Source organism: Mercenaria mercenaria, chromosome 4, assembly GCF_021730395.1.
Source record: "Mercenaria mercenaria strain notata chromosome 4, MADL_Memer_1, whole genome shotgun sequence".
Taxonomy (NCBI): Eukaryota; Metazoa; Mollusca; class Bivalvia; order Venerida; family Veneridae; genus Mercenaria; species Mercenaria mercenaria.
Genome location: NC_069364.1, coordinates 52253667 through 52267526, shown reverse-complemented (window position 1 = coordinate 52267526; position 13860 = coordinate 52253667). Strand labels below are relative to the sequence as shown.

Genomic DNA, 13860 nt, shown 5'->3' with positions numbered 1-13860 from the left:
ATAATCAGTACATAAATACACAAACACATGCTTCCTGCAACAAATAAAACTGAAAGTCTTCTAACTCTAGTAATTTCAACAACAGTGACTGATGGAGAAAACCCAGGACTTAAGACTACAAAGCTGAGTATGGAGACCAGTCTCAAAACACATGCATCATTCTGATTGGCTGTCTCTGAACATGATCCTGAAATTGACCAATCACAATCAAGAGTTTCGGCACAATTCTCAAAACTCAATTTTGTATCTCAGGAGTCAGATAAAAATCCTTTGGGTAAGTCTCCATCATAAATCAGGGACAGGCCTAATTCTATGACATATAGTCCACAAACATTCTATAACAACTTATACATTGGTGAATGTTTCTATACAATCCATTGCAAATATTCATTTGGATGCATAAATTGTGTCCTTACTTACCAACTTAGAGAGCTAAGTAAATTAAATGTAAGACAATTAATGGATTGGTTATTTCTTAATCACTGCTAATACAAAGAATACTCCCATCCTTTTCATAGAATTAATGTATAATTTTCTTCTACAGCATAACCAATTTGTAACACACAAATACTTCAATAAAAGATGCACTAAAGTTTCAAAAAAGCAGAGGTTGTTCTCTTAGCTCTATGCTAAATATTAATGCTGTGTTCTCAATTTCAATCCTGTGAGGTTTGATGGGTCCAATACTTTTACACAAATTTGAATTGACGGATGGAAGGGCAGACAGATGGATGGACAAGGACGACTGCAAGTCACCCCCTCAAAAATTTTCGGGGGTAAAAATTTTTTTTTCAAAATCAACTAAACATTTTATGAACAATCTTTTTTTTTTTTTTTGTTTTTTTTTGTTTTGAGTTTAACGCCGTTTTTCAACAGTATTTCAGTCATGTAACAGCGGGCAGTTAACCTAACCAGTGTTCCTGGATTCTGTACCAGTACAAACCTGTTCTCCGCAAGTAACTGCCAACTTCCCCACATAAATCAGAGGTGGAGGACTAATGATTTGTCGTTTATCAAATAGTCACGGAGAACATACGCCCCGCCCGAGGATCGAACTCGCGATCCCGCGATCCGTAGACCAACGCTCTTACTTATGAACAATCTAGTTATAACAGTGCTGAAAGGAGAGCAAAGTTTCTTAACTTACAAAGGAAATGAGTTAGAATATACTATAATACCATGCAAGGAAACAGATTCTATCATTCTAGTCTTGCATGCCTATAATAGTGCACCATATTTATGTCAGTTAAGGTCCAACAGCAATTATTTTTACATTTTATAGCCAGGAGAAAGCTGATGGCAGAAAGAAATGGACAGTCGTTTGTATGAGCTCAAATATCCCATTTCACTTTAACTCCAAAACCGATTACAGCAAAATCCATATATCATATATACTGATCTACCTCAGTTCCTCAGCACACTTCCATTGGACAGACCTACTCCAGCATCACTTCTTGAACATATTAAACAGTCAAATGCAATATTCATGCCTTAATTTGAATCTAATGAAGACTTTGTCAACCACGGTTAACAAAGGAAATGGCATGTCCCCCGAGTTGAGAGGGTCATTCTTGGCACTTGGTAATTATCACTGATCTTTCAGTATTTTAGCACAGAAGACATGAATTAAACTTCCTTTACTACTTCTGGCTGATAATCTGGTATATTTATTGCTATATACAACTGCCAATGAACTAGAGAAATATATCACCCAAACACCTGATTCACTTCACACTCTACCCAGAAACTAGTGTAACTTTAAAGCTTTTATCTTAGCAGCACATGCATTAGAGTGAAGTTATTTTAAATGGTTGTGAACGTGACTTGCACATGTCATTTGATACCTACCATAGAAGCTGAAGGATGTAGTGTAGCTGCCCCAGTTCCTCCCAGCACTTTAGGCAGCGCTATCTCACTCACTCGTCTCCTTGATGCCTGCAAACAGTTCAACAACAAAACGTATAACTTTATGAAAACAATCTACTTGGTAATTTGGACAAAAAAGAATTATAACCCGTTATTTCTCAATTTTATAAATCAATTAAAAAAAAAAAACACTTTCATTTTTAAAGTGTTTTAGCAAGATTTTTAAAATCAATATTTGGGTACCTCAACAATACAACAGTAGCAGGAATAGATTTTTGCAAACTTGTATATCCAAATCCTGCTTATGTTATAGGAAATATATAAAGATCCTGACCGTATTAATGGAAACATATTAATTACCATGTCAATATGATTAAATTGCATTGTCCAAATTATATCAGGAGGGTTTGAGTTTGAGGAAAGGTTGATGAGTTACTGGTGTAAAACTGTTAAAACTGTTAGATGAATTCTAAACACTGACTATTCAGTGAAAGTAAACATAATAATTTTCTTAAAGCAGCAAGTATTTAAAATACTCCTATTTATTAATAAGCAATTCTGTTGAGCATTTTTGTGAAACGCAAGACTGATAAGTTAAGTGAATAAATAAATTCAATGGGTGTCATGAGGTATTGCTATGTAATAAGGAGTCCCCCACCACATACTGTATCAGTACTTGAATTTACTGCAGGGAGGTGTAGAGCTCAGAGTTAGGACAAATCTGTGTCTCTGTTCACAACAGAATTCAACTATAGATTTGACTTTTGCATGTGACATATCTTTCTGATGTGGTCAACATATTTGTCAAGTTATCTGAATATTGTTCTATGTAAAAGCTGCAAATCGGACATGAAAATGTGGACTGCATGACAGAAAGTTGGGTAGACAGAATGGAGCAAAAAGATGATCTAAAATCTTTCAGCTGCCCTGCTATGGATCTGGTTGTTGTGCATGACAAGTTGCCTCACAATGGGAACATTAATTTTATGCAAAGTAATGTTAAAATCCTTTGACGGATGGTTGAATTATGCAGCCGACTGGGAATAAAAAAAACCTGTTACCTTTGACCTCGAAGTATGACAAAAACCTCTGAGCGAAAGGTGTGGTGTGGATGTTGCGCATGGCACCTCTTCTCCTTGTGGAAAAATTTGTGCCATCTATATTAAAACCTACTGAAAGATGGCAGGGTAATGGAGTGGACATGAAAATGCAGACAGACTGATGGAATGACAAACTGAAAATTGCAATCCTATAGCCCCTAAAACTGGCCTCATGACTGGTAGAGGACCAACTAGAAGTATATGACTTTGCAAAACTCTATTACTGGTTTTCCCCAGCAAGCCAACTCAAGTAAGTATTTAGTTTTCTTCAGTAAAGTTTAAAAAGCTAATATGATTATACTAAGACAAAAAAGTAAAATATAATACAAGAGGGTCATTATGACCCTGGATTGCTCACCTGAGTAATATGAGCAACATGTTTTAAATGTCAAATTGATTTTTAGAATTTTTTTGGAAGATTTTCCAATGTACAATCAAGTAACCCCTGGGGCGGGGCCAATTTTACCCCGGGGGTCATGATTTGAACAAATTTTGTAGAGGTCCACTAGGCAATGCTACATGTCAAATATCTCAGCTCTAGGCCTTCTGGTTTATTTTTAGAAAATTTTGAAGATTTTTCTATGTACAATCAAGTAACCCAATGGGGCTGGGTCAATTTGACCCTGGGGGTCATGATTTGAACAAATTTTGTAGAAGTCTACTAGGCAATGCTACATGTCAAATATCTAAGATCTAGGCCTTGTGGTTTATTTTTAGAAAAATTTTGGAAGATTTTCCAATGTACAATCAAGTAACCCCTGGGGCGGGGCCAATTTTACCCCGGGGGTCATGATTTGAACAAATTTTGTAGAGGTCCAATAGGCAATGCTACATGTGAAATATCTCAGCTCTAGGCCTTCTGGTTTATTTTTAGAAAATTTTGAAGATTTTTCTACGTACAATCAAGTAACCCCATGGGGCAGGGTCAATTTTGACCCCGGGGGTCATGATTTGAACATACTTTGTAGAGGCCCACTAGGCAATGCTACATGTGAAATATCTAAGCTCTAGGCCTTCTGGTTTATTTTAAGAAAATTTTTGAAGATTTTCCTATGTAAAATCAAGTGACCCCTGGGGCGGGGTCAATTTTGACCCGGGGGGTCATGATTTAAACAATTTTAGTAGAGGTCCACTAGGCAATGCTACATGTCAAATATCTAAGCTCTAGGGCTTCTGCTTTTTGAGAAGAAGATTTTTTTAGAAGTTGTTGACACACGACGCACTAAGCACGACGGACATCAAGCGGTCACAATAGCTCACCTTGTCACTTTGTGACAGGTGAGCTAAAAAGAAGTAGAGAAAACATGACAATGTATTTTTGCATGCATCTTTGTTAAGAAAGTTCTATAATCTCTATAGTGATGTGATGTTAAAGCATTAAAATGCAACAATAGATTTATGCTGACTACACATGTACAACAGTGGTTAACAAAATTTCAAAGAACAAGAAGTCCTAAGGGGACTAGGCTGCTCACCTGAGGAAAGAATCACAAGGGCTATACCTAATGTTACATTTAAATTATTTAAACTATCTTTTCTTAAGCCTAGTCCTTCAGTAAAATACAATTCAAAACTTTTTACTTATTAAGTCAGGGACTTGTTTAAAATTTCTTGCATCTTGTCTTGAAATACGGACAAGGAATATTTTAAAATCTCGAAACAAAAACTAAAATATGCACAGGCGGAAAAATTACCTCAGTGAGAAGCTTTGAACAGGTGCAAGAACTTCAGTTTTCATAGAAAATTTATTGATATTTGGTGAAAGTTTTTGTCAAAGAAGAATATAAAATTTTATAACCAACGCCAAACAACGGACACAGCACATGATCACAATAGCACACCTGTGTGCATGTGACTCAGGTGAGCTTAAATAGTGTTAAAATTACGATGAAATTATTGACTACAGTTACACATCCATACTACACTTCCATCTTGTGTACCTTTAGTAGTTTTATTGCTTTTGCTGTAGAAGGGGTCAAAGGGTTCCAAGTTGGACCCCCTTGTGGGGATAACTGGATAAAATATACACAAACGCATGATAAAATACACAATACATATATACAATGCATATGAAAACAAAACAAATGTAATGATATTCATTCATTTAGGAGGAAGGTATACTCAATTTTATGACACTACGCACATCCTATATTGATAAGCATATATAATATACTTTAGATACATTCATACGTGCTAATATATGAATAACTAAATTACAATCTCAACTCTCTCATCCCTAAGTCAGTTTTTACAACTGTTTCGCTTTCTGATCACAAAGTTTTCAAGGAGAACCAAAAAATAACTTTTTAATCTCAATCTTTATTTTGAGGATCTTGTTCAAATGAAATTTAAATGCTTCTGCTTAAAAGAAATTTAGTTTAGAAATGGGTTAGCCTCTCAGGTAAATATATCTATTATCCTTCACAGATTCAGCACTAGTCTTTATAAAATACCTTAACCCACTTACATTCACTGTTAAATATTTCTCTGTAACAGTACAAAGAATTTTAGCTAAACCCTTGTTAAATGCATTGTGACAAATAATACCCTTAGGTATTGTATTAAAACAATAACATGTATGAAGTCAGAACCCTACCCACACCCCTGAAAGGATGGGTCTGATCCTCTTACACATCTCCCCCTAACTTTAAATTCTACGGTGAACTTACTTTTCCTCCAAACATGTTGTTCTGACAGACCGAGGCGGATCGTCTTGACAACATGTCACCACCTAGAAATGATAAGAAATATTTCTCATGAGATCTCTATTTTTGTAATGATGGTATAGATACTGAACTATGAATGCTGAGGTTATAAAACATCTCTTATTAACTTCTGGCTGTCTATATCTAGCTGACAGCTGAAAAGGCTTTTTCATCATCAAGCAAACTAAAATAATTTTTTCTCTAGGAAATGTTTAAGATGCAGTAATGTGGACATTAGTCTGAGAACTGCTTAAAAATCAATTTGTAAACTTGTGTCCTTAAATGCGACCAGACTATGTATCTTGTAAGCTCCTCATAATTGTGTAAAGAGTCTTTGTATAAGACAATCAAATATATACAAACCTCCTGGCAAATCAATGGTCGATGGAGCCAGTGATCTACTGTCTTGTAATAATTTTCTGAAATGGAAATACTTCTATTATCTTTAATGCCAAATACAAAATGACTTGGTTTGTTCCAAGCACTGAGCATGAGAGGAAAATATGAGACATATAAATCTGTTTAACCCGTACCCTGCTAAATTTCTATAATGAACTTGTTCATCTTTCGAATTGGACAGTACCATTAACAGTTAAAAGGAGTGCTTACAGACATCCCAACTCTCCCGATTCGATCGGGTTTCTCCCGATTCTGGTTGTAAAACCCGATCACCCCGATCAGAAGTCCCAATCTCCCGATTGAAAAACAAAAACAAAAAAACAACATGAACACACAAAAAATATGAAATAATCCACTTCTTTGCGCCTATCTGATACTGTATCACTTCTGACGAGTCTGTAAACAATAGCTTTCGGATATTTTCGCACCTTATTCTACCCATGCTGATTATTGTTTATTACACGATTTAACAAAGCCAGGTGTTGATTAATGTGTCACAATTGAAATTAAAATCCAGACATTAGATATCTAATTAAATTCAATCAAATTTAGATTATCAATTATACTGGCTTTACCTTTTTCTGTAACTTTTTGGAATCGAAAGTAGATGGTCGCCGAGTCAACCTGCTAGGTTTTAAAAACATTTCTCTTAAAATCATTTTGATAAGAGGAAATGTCATGGTAAATTTTAATATCACTTACAATCAAATGCTGTTAAACTGTCTTTGCATCATAACAATTTGTCAAACACATTCTTTTAACTGGAGATTTAGGCAAATCTACGAAAGTGTAACAATACCCGGACATTCAATTTTGGATAACAGGATTTTGATCAATAAAAGTATTTGAGCCAGGGGTTTTAAATACTGGTTGACAGGGATGAGAATGAAACAGTAAATTTTCTATTGCTTGAACTTTTATTCTTTTAGCTATATACATTTTGCTTTTACAGTTCTAAAAGCTGTACTGTTTGTCATGTAAAATTCACCTGGGGAGTCTTCTTTCCAACAAAAGAAATAAAAGTGCAGGTTTAATTCTCAGTGTTGTTTTGAATTTAGACATAGTGCTAAAAGTGCCATAACTATTTAATTTTGCACAGAAGGCTTCATGTATTATTGTTCCAAAACATTAAAAATGCATGAATAATAGATATAGACAAGTGAATTTTTTTAAGACTAGTGATTTTATTAGGGCAAATAAGTTTATATTATCATTAGATTTGTTAAAAGCTTCGTTATCATGAACATTATTACCGCGGTATAAAATCACCCACTTGAACACCTCAATCTCCCACTTTGGAAAGCAAAAACTCCCACTTGGCATTCAGAAAAAGTTGGGATGTCTGTGCTTACCAAAAAAAGATACTGACTGAATGGCAAACAGTGCTGACCAGGCTGATGTAAGTCTGCACTGGTCACAAAGGCAGAAACAATGGCTGCCAGCAGGCTAAGGGGCAGTCCGAATAAAAAACTACAAAAGTGGTCATATTTTCTTCAATTAAATGGCCACAGATAAAACTTTCATTTCCCTGTTACAATTTTGCAATATTGTTAATAATATCCCGAGGAGTTATCAGACAACAAGTACCCTCTTATCTCTGATGCCACATCAAAATGGCCTCAGAAACTAATTTCCCTTATAATGGGAACTGACTGCCTTGTTCAAACATTTTGACATCCATGCTGACAGTTTTATCTCTGACCAGAAAAAAACTTGATCTATTGAATTTGTTGTATCCACATAAAAAACTTGGAAGGCATAAAAGCAGTTTGAGAAAAAAACTAGAAATGTGTCCAAAGAACACAAATGCCCCAATTCTAAAATCTTTGGCCTCTGTGACCTTAACCTCGGGGGTAACACAACATGTTGTTTTGATATGGTGACTGTATGTGCCAAGCTACTGTAGGCTTACTTATTTTAGCGGTGTACTAATAACAGCGCTTTTAGCGCTATCGCACGTGCGCTAATTCATGTCCGCGCATTAATTTGTCCAAGCATTTTCATGTACATTTTCATTTGATGATGTTTTCTTTGAACTTTTGCAAATAAATACTCTCGAGAGTTTGCACTAGTTACACTGCTTGCTAATATTTTAAGGTTCGTATGATATTCCTGTTTATTGTTCATATTATTATTTTAAACATATGATCATGGAAAATAAAATATTTAACTTGTAGTTTGTGTTTTTTCTCATTTGATCAAGATGTTATCGATTTCCGTATCACCTTCGGGCATGTCCGTTGTTGCAGTCGCTTGTTTATGGAAAGGTGTGAACGTTTGTATTAAGACACAATGCATGTAGGACAAAGGGGATTCAATGATTAAAATGTGTGACAATCTCGTTTTATTTCAGCAATTATAACTAGTATACAGAATATAAAACATGCAGATTATTATAATTAAATACATGAAGACAATACATACGTTCACTGACCAATTATCGAATTTTCGAGAGATTTACGGTATAACACTTAAGTAAATAATTTCAAATAAATCGTACTTTCTTTAGCCCGCTAACAATGAAAAAAGTTGATTTCATAATCAGTATGACGTATAATTACAGCAGAAACACATTACATAACAAGAGCACCGTCTTGCGGGTGCTGACGCTCATCTGATTTTTTTTGTATAATAGAAATATTGTCCTACCCATGATTTTCTAAGTCTAAAAAGGGCCATCACTCTTGCAAAAAGCAGGATAGAGTTATGTTTCTTGATGTACAGTGTCCACTTATGATGGTGAAAGACTGTTGCAAGTTTTAAAGCAATAGCTTTGATAGTTTATGAGAAAAGTAGACTTAAACATAATATTCAACCAAGAAAATGATTTTTCTAAGTCCAAAAGGGGCAATAATTATTGCAAAAAGCAGGATAGAGTTATGTTTCTTGATGTACAGGGTCAGCTTATGATGGTGAACAAGAGTTGCAAGTTTTAAAGCAATAGCTTTGATAGTTTAAGAGAAAAAGTTGACCTAAACATAAAACTTAACCAAGAAATCTGATATTTTCTAAGTCCAAAAGAAGCCATAAATCTTGCAAAAAGCAGGATGGAGTTATGTTTCTTGCTGTACAGGGTCAGCTTATGATGGTGAACAAGTGTTGCAAGTTTTAAAGGAATAGCTTTGATAGTTTAGGAAAAAAGCTGACCTAAACATAAAACTTAACCAAGAAAACTGATTTTCTAAGTCCAAAAGGGGCAATAATTCTTGCAAAAAGCAAGATGGAGTTATGTTTCTTGATGTACAGGGTCTGCTTATGATGGTGAACAAGTATTCCAAGTTTCAAAGCAAAAGCTTTGATAGTTTAGGAGAAAAGTTGACCTAAACATAAAACTTAACCAAGAAATCTGATATTTTCTAAGTACAAAAGGGGCCATAAATCTTGCAAAAAGCAAGATGGAGTTATGTTTCTTGCTATACAGGGTCAGCTTATGATGGTGAACAAGTATTCCAAGTTTCAAAGCAATAGCTTTGATAGTTTAGGAGAAAAGCTGACCTAAACATAAAACTTAACCAGGCAACGCCGACGCAGACGCCGACGCCGACAACCGCTCAAGTGATGACAATAACTCATCATTTTTTTTCAAAAAATCAGATGAGCTAAAAATTGCTGACGGTTAAGTTTATTTTCGAAAATCTTCGTGAATCTCCGTAAATCCTCATCTTGGACAGCGCTAAAATTAGAAATTAGTGGTCTTGCGAGAGCGCTAATTCACGTCCACGCATTAATTAGATATTTCACCAAAAATTGCGTTTGCGCTAAATTTTTGCCGCGCTAATAAATGTACGCCTACAGTATTTGAATTTTCATCCAAGAAAAAGACCAGATAAGAAAATGTAAGTAAAATTTTTCTCCTGTCCTCTAGTTATGGGTCTGAGTGCCAACGTATGAGCAAAGTTATTTAAGCATTTATATGCATACAAAAGACAAATACTGGGCACCCCTCCCCATAAAATCTCTGACCTTTTAGCATGACCTTAGTCTTTGAGCTAGAGGTCTTGTTTTGAAATCAAAACACTGTCAAGTTATGATGAATGCTTGTGCCTGGTTATCTGAATAAACATCAATGGATAAATATTTTATAGACCAGACAAGAAAAATGACACAAAATCTTTGACCTCTGTGATCTTGACCTTTGAGTTACAGGTCTGGGTTTTGCGCATGAAACATCACCATTTTATGGTAAAATTTATGTTTTAGTAGAGTTATTTAAATATCCATCCATACATACAAAAGCTACAGAATGGACAAGAAACAAGCAGTCAAAGGAGACAGCGCACTCCACTATTTTGATGCTGGATAGTGAAACTGGACACATCTGAGGAAGCTGGAGCTGTCACTGGAGTGTTTAATGACTCCAATGTGGATGAATATATTGGACATTAGCTCGAGTCTGTGTCAAAAGTATTAAAAGATAAGAGAGATAAAGTGTATCAAAACATTAAATAGGTATAATTCTAAGCAAAAAGGGGGTATAATTCATGAAATATTGGTGCAAGAATGATGCATCTTGTGTCATATGATTTGGGTGATGATGTGGAACAATTACTTTTAAGTTTGAATCAAATCCTCTCTGTAATAACAGAGATATAGTGAAAATGCATCAAAATTAACCTTAAGTAAAAGGGGGGCATAATTCATGAAACACTGCTGCCAGAGTTATGGACAAATGAGATAGAGCAAAACTGCACCAAAATTTTAACCTGAAATTCTAAGTAAAAAGGGGAGATTATTCATGAAATATTGGTGCTATAGTTATGGTCCTTTTGTGATATGATGTGAGTGATGATGTTGAACAACTATATTAAGTTTGAATTAATTCCTCTCTGTAAATAAAAAATTGCTGCTAAAGTTATGAACCTCATGTTATTTGATGCTGGTGATGATGAGGAACAACTGTTTTAAGTTTGAATCAAATCCATTTAGTAATAACTGAGATAGGGTGAAAAAGCATCAAAACTTTAACATGAAAATCTAAGTAAAAGGGGGGATAATTCATGAAATATTGGTGTGAGTTATGGCCCTTGTGCCATATGATGTGGGTGATGATGAAGAATAACCATTCTTTATTTGAAACAAAACCATCATGTAATTACAGAGATAAAGAGAAAGTGCATCAAAACCAAAGTGCAAATGCAGAAGGACACTGACGCAGGGTCGAGTAGAACAGCTCTCCATACGTATAGTCGAGCTAAAAATGACATAAATGTATGACCTGTTATTACAGCCAGGTGTAGCGACCACAGCAATTTGCTTGATGGACACATACAATAGGAAGTGATAAATAAAAACAGGATGACTCACTTTTATGTATAAAATCAATGCACATTTACTAATTATTAATTATATGTTAGTAAAATGTAAACTCTTTCCTCCGATATATACCTAGCCTCTTCCAACTCTGCATGTTCTCGTTCATGTACTCTACGAATGTTCTCTACATGATGCACCATTATATCTACAGCTTTACTCATTCTTTTCTCCTGCAACATAACAAATCTTACTGAAGGTCAAATGTAATATGATGCACCATTATACATGCATCTTTACTAATTTTCTTCTCCTGTAACATAATAAATCTTGTTGAATGTCAGACATAACATGATGCACCATTATATATGCATCTTCACTCATTCCTTTCTCCTGTAATATAACAAATCTTGTTGAATGTCAAACGTAACATGACACACCATTATATTCTCATCTCCTGTAATATAAGGAACCTTATTAAATATCAAATGTAACATGATACACCATCATACATGTATCTTTACTCATTCTCTTCCCTGTACCATAACAAATCTTGTTAAATGTCAAACGTAACATGATACACCATTTTATGCATCTTTACTCGTTCTCTTCTCCTGAAACATAAAAATCTTGTTGAATGTCGGAGGTAACATGATACATCATTATACATGCATCCTCTTCTGTAACATAACAAATTTTATTGTCTAAAATAACACGAAACACCATTTTATGCAGCTTTACTCATTCTTTTCTGTGTAACATAATAAATCTTGCTCAATGTCAAACGTAACATGATACACCATTTTATGCATCTTTACTCGTTCTCTTCTCCTGAAACATAAAAATCTTGTTGAATGTTGGAGGTAACATGATATATCATTTTATGCATCTTTACTCGTTCTCTTCTCCTGAAACATAAAAATCTTGTTGAATGTCGGAGGTAACATGATACATCATTATACATGCATCCTCTTCTGTAACATAACAAATTTTATTGTCTAAAATAACATGAAACACCATTTTATGCAGCTTTACTCATTCTTTTCTGTGTAACATAATAAATCTTGCTCAATGTCAAATGTAACCAGATTCACCATTACTGGTATATCTACAGCTTTCTTCATTCTCTTCTATGTCATAACTCTAGTGAACATATCTTTACCTATATTTTCAAAAACATTTCAATTCTGATCAATTTAATATTCCTATTAAAGTACTATTTGGCAAAATTTACTTGCTTGCTTGCTTGTTTTGGGTTTAACGCCGTTTTTCAACAGTATTTCAGTCATGTAACGGCGGGCAGTTAACCTAACCAATATTCCTGGATTCTGTACCAGGACAAACCTGTTCTCCGCAAGTAACTGCCAACTTCCCCACATGAATCAGAGGTGGAGGACTAATGATTTCAGACACAATGTCGTTTATCAAATAGTCACGGAGAACATACGCCCCGCCCGAGGAACGAACTCGCGACCCCGAGATCCGTAGACCAACGCTCTTACCTATTGAGCTAAGCGGGCGGGCTGCAAAATTTACTAACCAATTAACTTAAATGTCAAGTAATATATAATTCTGTTTCATATAGATAACAACAAATGAAAATACATTTTTCCAGTCCCAATGAAATTTCTCATTTTTGTACATACAATATAATGCCATATGATACAAACAATAAAATACAGTTATAATTATTCAAAGCTTGATAATTTGTTGTAAACTGTGTAATACTAAGTTTGCCCTTATTTCAAATACTATATGAGCCGTGCCATGAGAAAACCAACATAGTGGGTATGCGACCAGCAAGGATCAAGACCAGCCTGCGCATCCGCGCAGTCTGGTCAGGATCCATGCTGTTCGCTTTCAAAGCCTATTACAATTAGAGAAACCGTTAGCGAACAGCATGGATCCTGACCAGACTGCGCAGATGCGCAGGCTGGTCTGGATCCTTGCTGGTCGCATACCCACTATGTTGGTTTTCTCATGGCACGGCTCATATGTTTTCCTAAATGTAACTTGTTCAAAATATTTTAAGAAGATTTCATCTTTACAAAAAAACTGTGAATAAGTTGCTTCTAGCACACATCCAGATTTGTATCAAATTTAGAAAATGCGTTCATTACATTAGTTAGTAAGAATGTGATAGAAAGAAATTTTACAGTGATTCTGTACATGTTAGAAACTGTTCATCAATTAAAAATATTTTTAAAAGATTTCATCTTTACAAAAAACTGTGAATAAGTTTCTTAGCAAAACATCAAATTTGTATCAAATTAATGAAATCTTTCATAAATTGTTAAGTAAGAAATGATAAGTAAACAAATTTACAGATGATTCTGGTCATGTTGAATGTTTTTTAAAAAATACTTGGGTTAAAAATTTATCAAATCTCTGGTCTCAAACAGCTTTAAAGTATACTGCTTAATTACATAGATTACAAGGAAAAATTTAGTCGTTCGTATATCATGAATATCGAAGTATCTAAAATTAACAATACGGTTATTATTTTAGTAACATTTCAAATCAACTAGCTAATCCATATA

General features: G+C 34.7%; 1 protein-coding gene across 11 annotated transcripts in view; it reads right to left on the bottom strand.

Moving 5' to 3' along the window:
* Positions 1–13860, bottom strand: part of LOC123552875 (inositol 1,4,5-triphosphate receptor associated 1-like) — a 146435-nt gene that overhangs the window by 14279 nt on the left and 118296 nt on the right. For 7 of the 11 annotated variants that reach the window (XM_053541169.1, XM_053541168.1, XM_053541170.1 and 4 more), the window contains 5 exons: positions 11456–11553; positions 6035–6090; positions 5636–5697; positions 4907–4978; positions 1849–1935 (listed from right to left, as the gene is read on the bottom strand). In XM_053541169.1, coding sequence (XP_053397144.1) covers positions 1849–1935; positions 4907–4978; positions 5636–5697; positions 6035–6090; positions 11456–11553 — 375 coding nt within the window. The remainder of the gene's footprint in view (positions 1–1848; positions 1936–4906; positions 4979–5635; positions 5698–6034; positions 6091–11455; positions 11554–13860) is intronic. The other 4 variants (XM_053541171.1, XM_053541176.1, XM_053541175.1 and 1 more) reach the window with 1 other exon arrangement.